Genomic DNA, 19,908 nt, shown 5'->3' with positions numbered 1-19,908 from the left:
TGGACTGCAAAGGGGAAAACAACTACAAAAACGAGCTAAAGGCGCAAATGGCCGAACACGACCACATTTGCAGGGAATGAAAAATGAACAATATGCTTCACGCTTTCGGTGACGTACGCACGTACAAAGTCACGCATAGAGAAGACTTGCACATGATACGACGACCAATCACAATCGACCCATATAGAAATGATATCATTGAGAGCGAATGGCGAATCATTGGCACTGGACTCGGCCGTAACGCACTTCCGTTGCATTTGTACGGATTTACACCCTAGTCGCGCCTAAAGAAGTTTTACTTCAAAATAAGAAAAAAGGTTTGCATCATTTTTAGGACGGAAATTTTTCAGCTCATCCACGTATATTTTGAGAGAATGTTGGCTAATAGTTTAATGTTTGATGAGTGCACAAATTCATTCATTTTCTAAATTGATTAAATCAAAATAAACCGAATGTATTGAAACAGTTGGGTATTTGCTTTTCATAATAAAGAAGCCATGAAACTATTTTATTGACAGCATCACACAAACTCGAAAATTTATGATATTATAGAATGACATGAAACAACAATCCGGTGCAACATTCGTCGGTTCCGCGCTCTGGACAAATAACGCGACCGTGCGTAAACAGCGCAGCGTAACAAACAACTTCATCGACAAGAACACGTACAAGAGAAGAGTTCACCTAATGTCACATGTTACACATCAGCGTCTCAGAACCATTTTAAACCAGATGTAAGTGGCATTAAGCAAGATGACCATATTTTAAGCCTTGTATAAGATTTTATTCAATCTTCTTTATAAATAACATAACTTTGTTAGTAAAACCTAACTCTTGAACCTGGCAATCGAAAAGTTCGTTTTCATAATTATTTCTAATTTTCGTAAATTTAAAAATGAAAGCTGGAAATTACTAATCTAGAGCCTATTTAACGTAATGTTTCAATGTTGTATACCTACATCAATTTCATATATTTGATGTGTAGTTGTAATTTTTTGTTATAAAGTATACTTTGCTATTTGCTTTGCTATTATAATAGCAAAGATTCAATTTAAACATGTACTTTTTGAGAACAAAAGATCAAATATTGTGTTTAGTAACATCCGGGAAATAAGGTGGACTTCCAGGACTGTCTCTGCCAATGGGACGTATGGTAACCTTATATTAAGGCGAGATACAAAAACTTCCCGATATGCCAAAATAATCGAATTAATAATTAAAATTAGTTTTAGCAACTTCTCAAATTGTGACAGAATTTCGAAATTTTGACATAGCCCATTATGCTATACTTTGATGATTTTTTATAATTAAACCATTATTCGCAAACTTATTTAAGGGACGTTCATTAGATCCATGAACTCTGTCATTAATAGTTTCATCAGAATCGTAAAAATTACAATAACTACAAAACAAAAAAAAAACGGTGAGGCCGATCTTTACCAAAAACTAATTAGCACGATTCTCTACCTGGTTTTAAAAAAGTCAAAATTGCAGGGGTTTTCGCGAAAATATGAACAATTTTTTTGCAGTTTTCTGCAAAACTTTTAAAAACGGCTCGTGTCGCAAAACTAATCACCGTGAGTCCTTATAGGATGGGTGAAATTTTTTCAAATTCTGGAGTCAAACGATTGAGAATGACTTGAAATGCAAAAATAAACAAAATTAGCAAATTAGATTTTCTGACAAAACTCCTTCGGGAATAAATAAATAAAGTAGGAGTCTACCATCGATTAATGATCGTACAACGATCCCACTCCGGTACATTCTTCGCTCGTTAAAGTAATTATAATTCTCATTATCATTATTTTCAATATTTTTCGTAACTTTTTACAAAAAATAAATGTACTCACATTAAATAATACGGTTCTTATCAAAATAGTTTTTCTACACCTGCGCGTCGATGATTCATATGTGTCATTTGTATGAATGAATGACTCGTCAGAGGCGACTCCCTCTCTATTAATTATTGAGCCTAAGTTAGTATACGGCAACCGCTTGAAGTTTACGTGTGTTAAAATTAATAAAAAATACTTAAAGTCAAAAATACTTAATAATTGTGAAAAAATACATGTATTAGTGTAAGACAAAATTCATGGAATTTTAAAATATTAAAAAACGTTTTAAGCTCAATAAATAGTTTAACATCTAAAATAAGTATAGGCATAGAAAATGTAATCTTAAATCACAATACAGGTAATTATAAAAATATTTAACTTATAGGTTCCAATACATTTATTATTGTAGTGTCACATCAAATGTATTTGATATTGCAATTGACGTGAATTTCGAAGCTTGATGTATGATATGACAAGAAAATGTTTTTTATTTAATATATGAGATATGTAAAATTACTTGATGCATTTCACTTGAGATGTGAAAAAGCAACAGGTATAAGTGACAGCGATAAAATTGTAAGATTTTTCACGTTGTTAATTATAATATTTTAAAATTACTAACTGTAATGTATTTTTTCAAGTTACAAAATCTCTAACGTATAAAAGGTATGTAAAAGTATTGTACAAGTATAAAAGTCTCATCGTAGATAAACGACATGTAGCAATCACGATATACAAACAATTTTTTATAATAATATTTTATATTGATTATTTCACATTTATTATTAAAGCATGTACATGAAATGCGTGGTGAGAAAGTGTTTTATTATTTTTTATCGTTTAGAACTTTAGATGAACATAAAAACTCTCAGAAGTATAAACATATATGCATTACACTTAATTTGTTATTGAATTTTAGCACGTTTTCTTGCAAGCTACTTGATTAGAATGATACTTCTTAAACAAATTCTCGAAGTTGTATGAATCATATATGCTAATGAAAAATGTATACTTGTTTCTAAAAACAGATAATGTATTATTTCGGAAGCATTATGTACTATTTGTAGTTCAAACTATTTCCTCAATTGTAAAATAAATCTCTATTGAGCTTTATTTTTTAAAAAAAAAACTTTTTTATCATCATCATAACATTTAACCAACGTTACAGCTGATTTTGACGCTAAGACGGAACAGCTGATTGCTGACGAACTCTACAATTTCTCGCGAAAATAAACACAGGTATCATTTTACACTGCGCACTTTTGTCATGGTGTAATACTTGGAAAACAAATCATTATAATTGAAATTTGATATGCTGTCTTCTGAGAATTCCACGGTTTATTCAAATCATGTTCTATCTGTATTTGAATCCCAAGAATAAAGGTTTATGAATGGAGTGGCCCAATGAGAAAATGTAGGTGAAAATTTAAATGAAAATTAAATGGAATTAATATGATACAAATAATATAAGAAAAACTAGCTGTAAGTGGAATTCTGTCTTAAGGCAATTAAGGCATCGTGCCTTAAGGCAAATTGCTGGAACTTTCCGTACCAAAAATTATTATTTTTTTAAAAACAATTAACATTTTTGAAAAAATTAGATTTTTGAGAAACCATAAATTTGACAAAAAATTACTTTTTTTTAGAAAAAAATTTTTTTTTGAAAACAAATTTTTTTTGAAAAGAAAAATGTTTTCTTAATTTTGACATATTTTGGAAATTCTGAACTTTTTTTCAAAGTAATCGTACTGCTTGAACTGCATAGAGACGAAATGTCAAAGCACGCAAGTGCCGCGCCGCCGTCTAAACGCATAAGCATTGGTACGGAACCCATAGAAATATAAAAAAAGTTATACTTATTGTTAAAATCTCTATAAAATATCTGATAATTTGATGTGCATATGTCTAATGATCATTTTTGACTGCCAAATGTTTTTTTTTTACTTTTTTCATTAGATCTCCGAAACCGCTAGACCTGCCTTTATGAAAATTTGATCAATTCTTCATCTTGTCAATACAAGTAAAATGTTTTTTGAATTATTCAAATCGGACGCTCCGTTCTCTTAAAAACTGAGTTACCGTTTTTGGCACTTTTTGCCCCGTATCTTCGGAACGGCTAGACCTACCTTCGCCAAAAACAAAATCAGCCTCCTTATCAATACGAATCGAATGTTTTTTGAATTATTCAAATCGGTTGATCCGTGTTTCCGAAATCGCCGACGAAAATTTGTATCCGCACATACATACATACACACACGTACATACATACATACACACACACACACATACATCCATTTTTTCTAAGGTATGCCAAAATATTCAGAAACCCTTGAAACGTAAAGATATATAAAAATTTTCATTTTCGATTTTTTTGCGATTACTATAACTTGCCCTACGGGAAGTTAATAATATATAAAAATTATACCGATTATTTCTACAAAACAACTTATAAATTCATAGGCCTAAGAAATATTATAACTCAGTTTATTGATTCATGGTTATTCATAATTGATTTATTGTTTTCGATCAGAAAATTTCGGAAGAGTATTTATATAATTGGGATTTGAACACTTGCCATATGATATGTCCTAATATATATGCATTTGAAATACATTTGGGGTTTATGTATTATATTTATGTAATTTATTAATTATCAAAATAATTCATATGCATAATAAGAAAGAGATGAGGTAAAAATGATAAAAAATGTCTATTTTATATAAACTTTAAATAAACATAATAAAATAAAAAAATATTTCCAGTTTGTTTAACAATATAAGAAATTTAACAAAGGTATATTTTTATTATTTACAGATACAAGATACAAACGTCGAACAATTGAATGGGCAACAAAAGGAATTGCTAGCATTAGGAATTGTACCACATCATCTGCCTTTCTCCCATGCCCTATCTAAAAGAGTTGAGAAACGTCGAGGTGACTTCAGCAATCAGCCGAATGATATTCACGATTGTTTTATCGGTCTGATAAACGTTCCCAAGAGATAAGAGAAATCGACCCAAAGCGTGCGACTAAAACAGTAATAATATTTTTAGTGAGTCAGTCGTCACATTAACACACAGTGGTCAAGTGACATCAGAAGAAAAAGCCAGCAAGAGGCTTGTTTACGTTCGTGTAATATGCATATGTTGTATACGGGAGTGTACGCGGATTGCAGGTAAAGAATTGACCGTGTGAACGATCTACGTCGCGGCCGTCGCTCGCCAAGCGTTCATTCGCTACCTGACAAACCCTGACCAATAGAATATAGCAGAACAACACCTGTAGATTCTCCGCAGTTTTGTAACCTGTCTATTACGTCGGACGCCAGTCGGTGAGCGAATGCAAACCCTCGCGCAGGTTACCGAACAAAGATGGCAGCCGTGGCACGCAAATGTCATGTTGTGATCAGTTTTGTGATTGTGCAGTGTTTAGTGTCAATATCCTGGTGTCAGTTCGATTCTGGAGGACGTTATTATTCCAGGGATGGATTGTACGGCCCTCCGAACCCGGGCGATCGCGATTACAGAACTTACACGTATAACAATAGACGCTATGGGCAAAACCTGCCAGGACAGAATGGCTTGCCTGGTGTGCCAGCGTATCCTGGACAGCCTGGATATTATCCTAATCAGGACGACAGGAATAGATACAGCCCAGTAAGTCGAGAAATCAATAATTTATGTAATAAAAGTCCTAAACAACAAGTTGTCTGCATCGGTAGTATGTTTTAATCGTCTGGAAATTACATTTACTATTATACGTTTATATTTTATTATAATATTTTATGTTTAATAGTTTTAGTACAACGAATAGTTTTGAGATGTGGTTTAATTCATCATTCGAAGTAATTTTCAATATGACAGAATCTAATGAGAAATGGGCGTGGGCCAAATGTTTTGTAGAGTTCACCATGTGCTTGACTCTACGTTGCGCTTTCGACAGGTTTTGTAAACAGAGTTCATCTGTGGAACCTGGCGCGCTTTTTGAGATCAACAAGTTGCTTATATTTGTTATTAACTCAAATTAAGTTGAACTCTTCAAGGAAATCTAGCATATTTCAAATAAAATTTATTTTATAGTCGACCAAGTTTAATTCTGAAACAAATTTGTAGATACGACCATACTTCGAGTTATAAAGATTTTTTAATGAATTGAATAATAAATATGTCTAGGCAAAAATATTTCTTTACTATATAATATTGACAACAACTATATCTTTTTAACTTAATCAATATCAATTATTCAATTATTAATTTTTGAACATAACTACCGATAGTAATATATTTGAATGTCGATTCATTCGATTTTTCACGTGTAAGGAAAGAGAAATATACTCTGTACTTGTTTCAGTTCTGTCCTCACTAACAAAATGGTTTACTATTATATATGCGATATTATGTTTTACTATTTCATAGTATATTTCTCTATGCGAATAAAAAGTAAAGTAGGTCAGGAAAACATAGAATGTGTAATAGTGTATCACACGTCGCCTAATAGTCAGATTGCGAAATGAGCGATATGCTTCGTCAGGTAGCGTGCACAACTCTAATGTTATTCTGATATGAATATGAAATTTACGTCCATAGATTCTAGGGTATAAACATAAACCTGGGTAGAATGTAATCAGAGGCACATATTTACAAGTATATTATAGAAGTATGATCTGTAGTTGGGGAGACAGTTGTGGCACCTTTTTTGATAAGCAATAATTTTGTTAATTTACTAGTTAACTTTTGTCTACATAAAAATAGTGAAATACTATGCTTAAATACGCTATATTAATCACAAAATCAAATCAGACAAAAAAGAGGCGAGCGTTACAACCGTCCACACCCCCAGAACAGTTGTGACAGAAGCATAAATATAGGTTAAAAACTAGTGGGGCGCATGGCATCGTGCCTTAAGGCAAATTGCTGGAACTTCCCGTACCAATTAAAAAGATTAACATTTTTGAAAAAAAAATTTACTCTGAAAAAATTAGATTTTTGAGAAACTATAAATTTTTGACAAAAATTTATTTTTTTTTGAAAAAAAAGACTGAAGAAAAATTTATTTTGAAATACTTTGGAAATTCTGAACTTTTTTTCAAAGCAATAGTACTGCTTTAACTGCATAAAAACGAAATATCGAAGCGCGTAAGCGCCGCGTTGTCGTCTAACGGATGAACATTGGTACGGAACACATAGGAATGTAAAAAAAAATTATACTTATTGTTAAAATCTCTATAAAATATCTAATAATTTGATGTGCATATGTCTAATGATCATTTTTGACCGCCAAATGGCATTTTTTTTACTTTTTTTACTAGATCTCCGAAACCGCAAGACCTGCCTTCATGAAAATTTGATCAGTTCTTTATTTGGCAATACAAATAAAATGTTTTTTGAATTATTCAAATAGGACGCTCCGTTCTCTTAAAAACTGAGTTACCGTTTTTGGCACTTTTTGGTCCATATCTTCGGAACGGCTAGACCTGCCTTTGCCAAAAACTAATCAGTACGTCTCCTTATCAATACGAATCAAATGTTTTTTGAATTATTCAGATTGCTTCATCCGTGTTCCCGAAATCGTCGACGAAAATTTGCATCCGCTCACACATACGCACACGCACACACACACAGACATCCATTTTTTCTAAGATATGCCAAAATATTCAGAAACCTCTGAAACGTGAAGATATATAAAAATTTTTTTTTTCGATTTTTTTGCGATTACTATAACTTACCCTACGGGAAGTTAAAAACAATCGCTATAAACACCAAAATGGCTTATAAAGACTTTTATGGTCAGAAATGTGTAACATAATACAACATAATCCTTTAAACAATCATAAAGCTTATGAATATAATATAACAATATATAACAAAACATAATTAAAGAAAAGTTAACAGGAAGCAAACTGAAATATACGATCATTTTTCTTCTTATAAATAATAAGTCATCATCACTACTCGTGTTATTATAAGTTATATTTGTGCTAAGGATTTAGTGTTGGATTGTTGATATTCTTTATTTTATTCAGAATTGAAATCATTACCATAATTATTTTATATATAAGATTATAACGGCTTCAAATCAGTGTCTTATTAGCTCAATATAAAAACTTTTTTGTGAATGAGTTTTTCATACGCCATTAAGTTTTACTGTGTTTGTTTTCGAACAAAGACGAACAAACATAAACATGTGCAGTACAAGACCAATGAAAGAAAATAACGGTTGCCGTCTTTTAAATCGCTTAATCAAGTAATGTATCATCGTGAAATTCATTAACACAGTTTTTATCCACACAATGATCGCGCTTCAGAAGGCGTTCCATATTCATGCAAAGTCCGCTATGGAACGATTACTTGCTCGCTCAACTTAACTGTAGTATGATTCTTATGAACAAGTGCAGAAAATAGAAAATTCCGGGTGAAAATAGGTTTAGAATATATACAAGCGTATATCTATGAAATATGTTTATCGTACCCTATTACGGTATTGTTTACGGTTTATTTGAAGATTCAAACCATATTTGCAAATATTTCTCGACAATGTTATCAGTCTGCCCGAAGGCAAGTTCATGGTATGAGAGCACCACAAATCAATAATTCTCTTTTCTTCCTTTGTTTATTATTCCCGTTGCCATTTTATTACTATTAATTAATGACCATTATCACTTTTTATTTATTTTTCTTTCCAAACATCTGCTTCCATGCTTTCTCATCTTGTGCTTCGGCTTTCTGTTCCCTGTATTTTCTCTTCTCACTTAAGGGGTTACATGGGTTTCCTCGGGCAAAAAACGGCATTTTTTCAATTCTGTTTTTTACATATAAAAAATAAAATATTTTAATGATTTTTTTTTATTTAAAAGATACATGTTTAATAAACATTTTTTAAAATTTTCAAAAAAAAAAAAATCAAAATCGCGGTCATTACGACGCCATTTCCGGCAATCCCTCGGAAAAAAAGGTGCCTCCGCGTTGTCAGCAGAACTTCTTTCAGGATCATCCGAAATAAAAATAAAAAATACGTGTTTTAGTAAAGACAATAATTTTTTTTAATTTTTTGATACCGTAAAACCCATGTAACCCTTAAGTCATCAACTATCTGCAATTTTAATTTTCTTTCAGTCCTTTCATTTTAGCCACGACGACGTCGTGTAGAAGGCATTCGTTTGGTAGAATGGGTCCGATCCAGTTTATTTTCCTTTTAATGGTCGTGCTCAGTAAAGTCTTTTTTTGCCTGCTCTTCTCAGGACTTCTTCATTTGTTACCTAGTCTGTCCATTTTATCCTCTCCATTCGTCTCCTGCACCACATTTCAAAACTCTCCTGTTCAGCATATAGCTGATTTCTTCGAAGATGTATTTCAATCATTTTCGCAAAACTACTCCCAGGAGGAGCAAATCACTCAAGTTTTCAATGCAGTTTGAAAACTTTTTTCCTTAAGACTGTACTTAAGTCTCATTTCTGGTATCGGAAGTAAAGCAGAAAATTACAGATTCAAAATCAGATAAATCTCTTGGTCATGATCTTATATCAATATCTCCTGATATGCGTAGAGACTATCAGTAACGAATAAAAAAAAACTTATAAGGTATGTTAAAATCAATGTTGGTTGTGCAATAAACATATTGATTCAATGACGCTTGCAAAAATATGTACACTCACTATTATTTAAAAACTAGATTCTGATTGATAAATAAGCTTTGTGGGTTTAGTTTCGATATCTAAAATAACCATATCCACCAATTCTATATGACTGTGCAATGATATATATATACATATGTATATATATATATGAAAAACAAAAATTCTCTTTAAAAAATTTTTGGCATTAATGAATAATGTGACTTTCAAGTTATAGCGGCCTATAATGTTCGCACTTCTGTGTATGAAAACGTTATTGCAAGTTTGAAAAGCCTAACAAAGCTATAAATTTTGATATATGTGGTCTTGAAAACATTGTAGAATTACGATTTGTGCGTCATCTACGAAAAAAATCACTTTATATTTGGTAAAATATCGCAAAAATTTGGAATGCAACCTGGAAGTTATGCGGGCCCATAAATGGTTAAATGATTGACGTAGCTGTTTAATTTACTTTTTATAAATACCGTGTAGCCAAAAATAAATTTTGCAAACACTTGAGGTTAGATTATTTTTCTATAATCGGCGTTAATAAGCGATAATCAACTCTAAGCAGATGGAATGACTAGGACTATAAAAAGCGCAATTACGTTAAGCAACATAATAATTTAGAGAAAATGGATTTTAGATCAATAAACTAAATTCATTCAAGATATAGTAACTGATACGTAAAATGATTAGTTATTAACCTGTAAACAATAAATCGATAATTTAATTTATTATGAAATCTATTTCAAGTTTTATTTTTAACTTCCCGTAGGGTAAGTTATAGTAATCGCAAAAAAATCGAAAATGAAAATTTTTATATATCTTTACGTTTCAGAGGTTTCTGAATATTTTGGCATACCTTAGAAAAATGGATGTATGTGTGTGTGTGTGTGTGTGTATGTATGTATGTATGTATGTATGTATGTATGTACGTGTGTGTATGTAATGTGCGGATACAAATTTCGTCGACGATTTCGGGATCACGGATCAACCGATTTGAATAATTCAAAAAACATTCGATTTGTATTGATAAGGAGACGTGTTGATTAGTTTTTGGCGAAGTCAGGTCTAGCCGTTCCAAAGATACGGGGCAAAAAGTGCCGAAAACGGTAACTCAGTTTTTAAGAGAACGGAGCGTCCGATTTTAATAATTCAAAAAACATTTTACTTGTATTGATAAGGTGAAAAACCGATCAAATTTTCATAAAGGCAGGTCCAGCGGTCTCGGAGATCTAATGAAAAAAGTAAAAAAAAATGCCATTTGGCGGTCAAAAATGATCATTAGACATATGCACATCAAATTATGAGATATTTTATAGAGATTTTAACAATAAGTATAATTTTGGCTTACATTCCTATGAGTTCCGTACCAATGTTTACGCGTTAGACGTCGACGCGGCGCTTACGCGGTTTGATATTTCGTCTTTATGCAGTTAAAGCAGTACGATTGCTTTGAAAAAAAGTTTAGATCTTTCAAAATATGTCAAAATAAAGAAAACATTTTTTTCAAAAAAAAAAAAATTAAAAAAATTTTTTTCTTTTTCAAAAAAAAGTAATTTTTTGTCTAATTGTCAAAAATCTTATTTTTTCGAAGTAAATTTTTTTCAAAAATGTTAATCGTTTTTAAAAAAATAATAATTTTTGGTACGGGAAGTTCCAGCAATTTGCCTTGAGGCACGATGCCTTAATTGCCTTAAGACAGAATTCCACTTACAGCTAGTTATTTACCTATCGAGATTGCGAGATACAGGCTATTCAATGTGAAATAAATGAAACAAGTTTAAGAAAATTATTGTACGCGGATAAATTCACAGATTATCTTATTATATCATGATATGTGGCCGAAACAATATTTTGTTAGTACTATAGAATTTGTAGTTGTGTATATATATATATATATATATATATATATATATATATATGCGAATAAAATAATATATCACAAATGTTTTGTTTGATTTAATATAATTATTGCATATTTATTGATATCTATTTAAAATTTTTAGAATAATCCAGATGGTTCGCCTCGAACACCATTCCCTGGCGTGTTGGGTGGTTGGCGAGACGATTTGCAAGGTAAACAAAGACGAGACTCCATCACTCTTGACCGCGACATATTTGTTACGACAAATTATGGACAAGTTCAAGGTTTTAAGGTACAATCAATATCAATATTTCCTATTTTCATTGAATTCTTAAAAACAAATAACTGATTGTTTTTTTGTGAAGGTGTATTTATATGATAATCCCGATCCATCATATAGACCATGGAACAACGTAGTGGATCGCATATTCGGACATGCAAATGTTTTCTTAGGAATTCCATATGCTATGCCACCAACTTTGGAAGGAAGATTTAAGGTAATTATTCTTAACTTGAAAGCGATCTCAATTATACCATGGCTTTACCATAATATATTGTATACAATCTCATTTTATCCGCACTTTTAATATAAAACTTTATTATTTTTTCAGCCTCCTAGACCTCATCGAGGTTGGCAGCAACTGCAAGCCGTCGATTTTGGACCCGCTTGTCCACAACCGGCCAGATACACAGGCGCCACGAAAGGAATCCGAGATGTTGATGAGGACTGCCTTTACTTAAATGTTTTCTCTCCGAATGTAAGTAGTAAATTTCACTTTCTTTATATTTGGCGTAATATTCGTATGCATAATCATGTGCACTAAATTCATATTGACCGTGAGGGCTTTAATTAACTTTACCAAGTTTTTATTTGAACCTAAATTAAATTAAGCTATTAATTGACCGGTAATTAGCACAACATCGTGTTACGACCTTACGTTAAGTTAGTCAGCTTGACCTCTTGTATTAGTGATATAATTCGTATCATCCAACTGAATGATCCATTTGGAATTACAATCTCTTCCGAAGTATACTTATTTAATTTATTTATAAATTCAATTCAATTTATTTCCTATATTTACTATGTTCAAGATTTAAAATAATATGTTTATATAATGGGAAACAAATATATAACAATAAATTGAATTTTTAAATTATTTTTCTCCAAATGAGTAATAAAAATACCAATATAAATGAATATTGTTTTCTCAGATTGCGGCTGGAGTGGCGGAAAAATACCCTGTAATGGTATACATTCATGGAGGCGAATTTTACAAGGGGGCATCGAACCTATTTCCTGGTCATATGTTAGCTGCTTTTTACGATGTGGTCGTTGTTTCAATTAATTACAGATTGGGTGCTCTTGGTAAGAAAATGTCTAATCGAATAGTTATATAAGCCTAACAAGGGTTTCAAATTGAATTTAGCCAAATTTATTTTTTATTTGTTATTCTAGGTTTCTTGAGCACTGGCGATGAAAATTCGCCTGGGAATTATGGTATTCTAGATCAAGCCATGGCTATACGTTGGGTTTATGACAATATCGAATTTTTCAACGGTAATCGAAAAAGCATTACGCTTTTTGGACCAGGAGCGGGCGCAGCATCTGCTGGTTTATTAATGGTTGCACCTCAGACCAGAGACATTGTCACCAAAGTTATAGCTCAGGTGAATAAAGTCAAAATTTGCTTTATATATATATATATATATATATATATATATATATATATATATATATTTTGTAGAGTTTCGAACAAGAATCCAAAAATAATACAAAATAAAAAACAAGAAAAGTTTTTAAAAAACAATTTCTTTATTTAATTATTTGTTTATTGTCAACGTTTCGGAACTAGGTACGTTCCATATAGTTCCGAAACGTTATATATATATATATATATATATATATATATATATATATATATATTGATATATATATATATATATTGCTGATTTCATATTATAGAGTGGTTCGGCTATGGCAGATTGGGCACTAATTGTAGACAAATATCGAGCACAAAATACAAGTCGCGTCTTTGGACAGTTATTAGGATGTAGCATTGACTCATCTTGGAAACTTGTGACCTGCCTTCGACAAGGTCGGAATTTCTATGAATTAGGAAATGCAGAATTCCAGGTGCTTAGAATATATTTAAAGAGATATATAATGATTCATTAAATATTTGATTTTGTTATTATCAATCCATTGTTTAGCCTCAAGTGGGAACATTTCCTTGGGGTCCAGTTTTGGACGTTAATATGACGATACCTGGTGATGATTGGTATGAAGGCTGGAAAGAACAAGATTGGCACTTTTTAAAAGAAACGCCAGAAGAACTAGTGAAAAGGGGGGCTTTCAATCGTGGATTACAATACATGAGTGGCGTCACTACACAGGAAGCTGCCTTTGTCATATGTAATTACATTTTTACTTATACGAATAAACTTGCATAAACTATAATGGTCTCATATTACATGTTTATTTGAACCAGATGAAAATGAAACGCTTGCACCGTATTTTGAAGTAGACGAATTGTTTTTTGAGCAGAAAGTTAAAGAGCTAGTGTTTCGGTACAATTACACTTTGAATCCAGAAGGTGTTTATGAAGCTATTAAATACATGTACACTTACTGGCCAGCTCCAAAAAATCAAACACTCATTAGAGAACAATATATAAATGTAAGTAATTATCGATTTTCTGAAATATTCCATTTAATACAAAACTGTAACAATTCCAGATGTTGTCAGACTTTTTGTACAGAGCACCTAGTGATAAAATGGCAAAGCTTTTACTTGAAAAAGGAGTACCCGTTTACATGTATGTTCTGAATACTACCATAGAAGCTTTTAATCTGCCAGAATGGAGAAAGGTTGTTTTAAAATGATTTATCATCTAAATGATTGCAATTGTGATTTTATTTTGTTTATAAACTGCATTAGGTTCCTCATGACACTGAATTGTATTTATTAACGGGAGCACCATTTATGGATATCGAATTCTTTCCTTCAAAACTTCGTTGGGATCGAAACATGTGGACACCGAATGATAGAAATATGAGCCACTTTTTTATGAAAGCTTACTCAGATTTTGCTAGATATGGGTAAATAAATTCATAAAATTTATGATCTGCATTATTGAATAATACTTAATATGTTTGCTACGATTTAACAGGAATCCGTCCCATCAACAAATTTTGGGATTGCACTTTGAAAAAGCACGAGCAGGAGAACTAACTTATTTGAACATAAATACTACCTACAATTCTTCCATAATGTTAAACTACAGACAGACTGAGATGGCTTTTTGGAGTCAGTACCTTCCTACAGTTATAGGTCAATTAGTACCCACATACCCACCATCAACAGAGGTATGTGAAATAACCACATTTATCAATAATAATACGTATTACTATGCAAATTAAAATGTATAATGATGATTATTTTAGTATTGGTGGGAGCCAAAAGAACCCTTGCAAATTGCGTTTTGGAGTATGTCTGCGGCCTGTTTATTGCTTTTTGTGATGGTTGTAGTATGTTGCATATTATGGAGAAATGCTAAGAGGTAAGCGAGGTAAACAATGAGATCGTCAACTTTTTAAACTGCACATTTGAGTAGCCACTGATTACAATCACCAATTTCAGAATTAATGAATTGAGTACTTTACCATGAATATAAAAAATGATTAATAACGCAGCAATACCAATACTATTTTTTTTTTAACAGGGAAGGCGATCGTTACTACAGTGATGCTGGCGATCTGTTTATGATGCCTGAAGATGTCCATAGAGATGGGGTAGGCGGAATAGAAAACCATAGCACCAGACAAAAATCTCGCGAAAACATATATGAATACCGTGATACGCCGACCTCGCTTGTGGAGCGTCACATATCAGGAGGAAGGGCGCCATCTTCATCAAGACCACCTTCCAGTGCAGCTACCACTTGCCCAGCGAGATCAGCTTCTCAAGGATCTCTAGGAACTAGCAGCAGTGCTGTAAGTCTCAAAGATTGTGTGACTAGCAGTCCAAATCCTACTGAAACTAATAGAAAGATGGCAGGCACCCCAGTTATGGGAAGCAAAAAAGGCCAAAGCAGAAGTAGGACTCAATTGGTTCAAGGAGTGCCACAAACTGAAGTTTGATTAAAACAATAAAATTTGTGTAGAAGTGTGCATGAAATTCAGTGGTCTGCAGTGAATTTTATATGTAAGTGTGATACTGTTGAAGATTTAACTAGTACTTGAAAATGTGTAAAAGAAACATTTTAAAATAATTTAGCGAGCGAAGAACAATTTGCATGGGTAAAACCATGTATCAAAATGAACGCTGATTGAAAACTAACAAAGAGAATGATGTTGAACATGCAAAAGTTAAAATTAAAGCAAATATAAAAGAAGTATCAACATAATTTAATAACACTATGTTGTTACTAAATTAATTATGTATAAACTATAGAAGATTGATATGATTAACACAAAATTAGGACGAGTAATTAAGGGTAAATGAGTATGAACAAGTGATATTATCTTGTTGATTTAGCGAGATCTCGTAGTAACTTAAGAGTAAAACTTTTAAAACAAAGTGTTCAAAGAAAATAAAATTGTAACATGTGAATCTAATGAATTGTGCATAGATATCACAAGGTTTTTATATTTATAGTTTATAGAATTAGTTAAGGAAATTCAAATACTTATACAAGCTTCAATGTTAAGGTGCAATGTGTATATACATATGTAACATGATATAGAACTCTTGCAAGGGGACCAGCCATGTAGTCATAAGCTAATATAAGTTCTTTAGAATTGTGAATACTGCATAGTATTACTTCATTACCGTACCATACATCAGATTTAATATTTATTATTCATTTAATGAATGCTAAGTATAAAAATAAATTGAAAATTTTATACACTTAAAATGTGTTTTTGAGTAAAAAATGTAAAATTTATTTCAGGCTGTTTAAAAAGAAAAAAAAGAAAAGCATTAGTTGACAAAATTTGAAACTTAATGCACAAGAAACCTAGAGAAACACTCAAAAAATTATTTTAAATTAAAATTCGCATAAATGACCATTGTTCAGTAATGATCGACTTTTGAGTTTTATAATGAAGCATATAGCTTATGGATTTCAAAGTAATCCATTTAAGAAAGAACCACAGAATTTGTTTATATCAATGTATTCGATACATTTACATATTTTTTGTAAGAAAATTAACAGGCAGCGAGGTCTTCTTGAACCTTCTTCCAAGCGCTCAATGGTCCATGTTCTGGCCTGTATTGAACATTGCAACCATCAGGAGCCAATCTTCCCTCATCACGAAGCTTCTCATATACATCACGCTCATATTTAGTGAATCCCCATTTCTTGGAAACATAGATCTGGAACAATAATGTTCATAAAGCTAGTGGCCACTGCTAATTTGAAAATTACACTGATCATTCATGTAACTAGTAGCTGTATCATAGTTCAGCAGCGTAATTGAATTGCTAATCCTCAAATATTTTAGTATACATGTCACTATCACTTGTATTTTTGTATAGATTGCAATAGATTTATTTAAAAACGGAACAGTAATATCACAATATTAAGTATCACAAATATAAATCATGAATTGAATGTCATTAACATTTTATGTTATGACAACATCACTCTAATGTTACTGTTTGCCAGTAAATTATTGCTTCAAATTGTGTCCCAACAGTCACCATAAAGTGCATGCACCATAATCACATAATGAAGGCATGAAAAATGAATAAATCGTTGAAAACCAATAATATTTATAATATTCCAGCGATTTACTAGTGACAATATCATTGGTCAGTACAAATATCAAATGCACAAATTACATTGAAATCACATGAAGTTTACTTGCAAATGTCAGTATGCAAATTTAAGTCACTACCATTTTTTTTTATAATATCAAAAAAAAGACAATTCCGTTTTTTTTTATCAAGTCCAATGATAATTTCTTGATAAATTTGATTATTCACAAAGAGCAAATTTAAATATTTAAATTATTTCGTATCCTACCTTTTGTCTGCCAGGGAACTTGAACTTAGCACGACGCAGAGCCTCTACAACAGCGGCCTTGTATCTGTCACTGGAACGAACAGACATGATTGGTTGACCGATGTGAACTCTGGCAACAGTACCTTGTGGTTTTCCAAAAGCACCACGCATTCCAGTTTGGAGCCTAAATAAAAATGTTTTAATTTTAATACAACAGTCACAAGTTTCCACAAAAAATTAAATATTTTTGAAGAATTTGTCATCGGCATGGTTCTCTAAGTTGTCTCAGCCTCAAGGCTACAAAAAGTCTATGGAATATGCCTTCGGGTCACATTGACACTTGATCTACGACACAGTCATTGAACGCCTTTATTGATTAAAGGTTTCAGAGACTAATGTCGAACTGGTACAGAAATCCAGTAAAAAACCTAAAAACTATCAATGAAAACTAAAACAAATTGCATCTAATCAATTTGTGACAATAAAACACCTAGGCAAAAAAGTGAAATAAGATAAAAATAATGTATCTACCTATCAGCTCCGGCACACGATAACATTTTATTGATGCGGATAACATGGAAAGGATGCAGCCTCATTCTGATGTGGAATTGATCTTTACCACAATTCTTAACGAGGTATTTGTTACAGCAAATACGTCCTGCTTCCAGTGCCTCAGAACTCAATTGTTCATATTCATCAGATACAAGATGCACACATAGTGGAAAATCTTCTACGCCTGCCTTCTTCTTACCCAAATCGAAGATACGAATTTTAGCGTCTGGCACACCACGACAGAACCGAGATTTGGGGTAGGGCTTGTTTTTGCAATAGCGATAACTAAAAAATAAATATTACATTAAAAACTAGTTCTCGCACAATTTCAATTAAACAATAATAAAGTGATCACTAATTATATGGAAGTGGAGAAGCTCGTGAAATGTCGGAGCACTAAAATGTCTAACATAACCTCAAATAATTTAACAAAAACGTGGCACTGCACTTAATTATTTCAATAGCATTATAATAAAAAACAATAATTAACGCATATTTATAATTGAATAAAATAAAATACTCACCATCTGGCCGGTCGACGACCCATTTTTGCCTGAGAAAAAACAAAACCAAAATTAATCTAAATTATTGAATATATTAATCCAAATTATAAACGTACGAGCACAGCACAACGTATATTAAATATAAATCACTATAATTATTATTAGCACGCTTATTCAAGATAATTTAGACAAAATACCTTTGTCAGTGTCTGTCTCCAGCAATAAGAACCACAGAAAGAATTTATTTCGCATGCGGTTCGACTGCCCTAACTTCGTCGTACATCCGCTCAGTTTATAGTGAAGATAGAGCTGAATGTCACGCAGTGCGGCTCGGCGCCAAATTTGAAACTTATGTCAGTTCAACATTATAAAGACTTTGTGATTCCACAATATCAGAATAGAAATAAACTTTTATTAATAATTGCAAATCATATTAATATAAATGCTGTACATCGGTTCGATTTACGTATAAGCTGAACCATATAGACATATGTTTAATTCTAATATTGTCTAAGATCATAATATAAAATATGACAAAATGAAATTATTGATAGGCATATTTTTTAAACAAAGTAGTCGTAATTCCCAGTTAAACAAAATATAAACAAATAAAAAATGCAAAAACCGCTAGTGCATTTAAGCTAAATTCCACAAAACCAAAATAAATCATCACTAATGCAAATATACAGTTTAAACCAAATTTTTTAATGCATGTTTACTTGCCGAATCACATAAGAAAAGGTAATTACAATGAATTATTTAACTAGATTAGACCGTTTTTTGAAGTATGCAAACTGTGCATCTTTGTTATATAAATAACAATATTTGTGTTAATTTTTTAAATGTCGTAATATTATTTATTTAAATATTAAATTTATTTAATATTATTTTTAGAAATAGTACATGAGCTATACAATCAAATTAACTAAAACTACAAGATGATTTACCTAGCTACGATTTGCTTTATGAACTTGGCCGTATATTTTAAAATATTGGGACTTTATATTGCCAGTGATATTATGAATTTACAACGCAATTGGAGGAGAAGATTTAATTCAGAATTACTCTGCAGCAAATTCCATTTGTAATATTTTTTAAAAATGTAAATATTTTGATTAAACACTTTGATTCTGTAACTTTTTAATATACAAAATTAATTATACAATGATTTATTGAGCATTTTTTTCTTTTATTTATTATAAACATGAATTTGAGACAACCTGACTTGTTTAACAGGATCTCGGTGGACATGATTTAAAAATGCAAATAAAGTCACACATAATGTTTTATGCATTTTTTATTGTTTTACAAATTCTGAACAATACTTTTATTTATCTATAAAACAGTCTTTCATTATTAACTACTTGGTGCGTGCTTAAGAATGCACTTTGGTATCGTATTTTGTTTACAATTTGAGACTAGCTAAATATAATCCTTTTTCTTATAAAATATATACATAATTTGCGACTTATTAAATTAAAAATTCGATATTTAAACTAACAATAAGTTAATTAAAATATATAGACA

The 19,908-nt window shown here is 31.5% G+C and overlaps 2 protein-coding genes across 2 annotated transcripts; one reads left to right on the top strand and one right to left on the bottom strand.

Annotated features, from left to right (window-relative positions):
* The first annotated feature begins 5,067 nt into the window (after positions 1-5,067).
* LOC113381472 (acetylcholinesterase-like) lies at positions 5,068-16,156 on the top strand. Its single transcript, XM_026620386.1, has 14 exons — positions 5,068-5,492; positions 11,461-11,610; positions 11,684-11,815; positions 11,930-12,076; positions 12,531-12,684; positions 12,775-12,986; positions 13,282-13,452; positions 13,530-13,731; positions 13,808-13,995; positions 14,055-14,186; positions 14,257-14,417; positions 14,489-14,684; positions 14,763-14,878; positions 15,041-16,156. Exons 1-14 carry the CDS (start codon positions 5,208-5,210, stop codon positions 15,456-15,458), a joined length of 2,664 nt encoding a protein of 887 aa, XP_026476171.1. The 5' UTR covers positions 5,068-5,207; the 3' UTR covers positions 15,459-16,156.
* A 321-nt stretch (positions 16,157-16,477) lies between these two features.
* Positions 16,478-18,662, bottom strand: LOC113381379 (60S ribosomal protein L10). Its single transcript, XM_026620333.1, has 5 exons — positions 18,579-18,662; positions 18,403-18,431; positions 17,858-18,163; positions 17,348-17,510; positions 16,478-16,695 (listed from the first exon to the last, which is right to left on the bottom strand). Exons 2-5 carry the CDS (start codon positions 18,423-18,425, stop codon positions 16,528-16,530), a joined length of 660 nt encoding a protein of 219 aa, XP_026476118.1. The 5' UTR covers positions 18,426-18,431; positions 18,579-18,662; the 3' UTR covers positions 16,478-16,527.
* Between the last annotated feature and the right edge of the window lie 1,246 nt (positions 18,663-19,908).

Source organism: Ctenocephalides felis, unplaced genomic scaffold, assembly GCF_003426905.1.
Source record: "Ctenocephalides felis isolate EL2017-DRISC unplaced genomic scaffold, ASM342690v1 CF-g0.4_SCAFFOLD_00182, whole genome shotgun sequence".
Classification (NCBI taxonomy): Eukaryota; Metazoa; Arthropoda; class Insecta; order Siphonaptera; family Pulicidae; genus Ctenocephalides; species Ctenocephalides felis.
The sequence above is the reverse complement of the archived record's forward strand: the minus strand, read 5'-3'. Positions and strand labels throughout refer to the sequence as shown.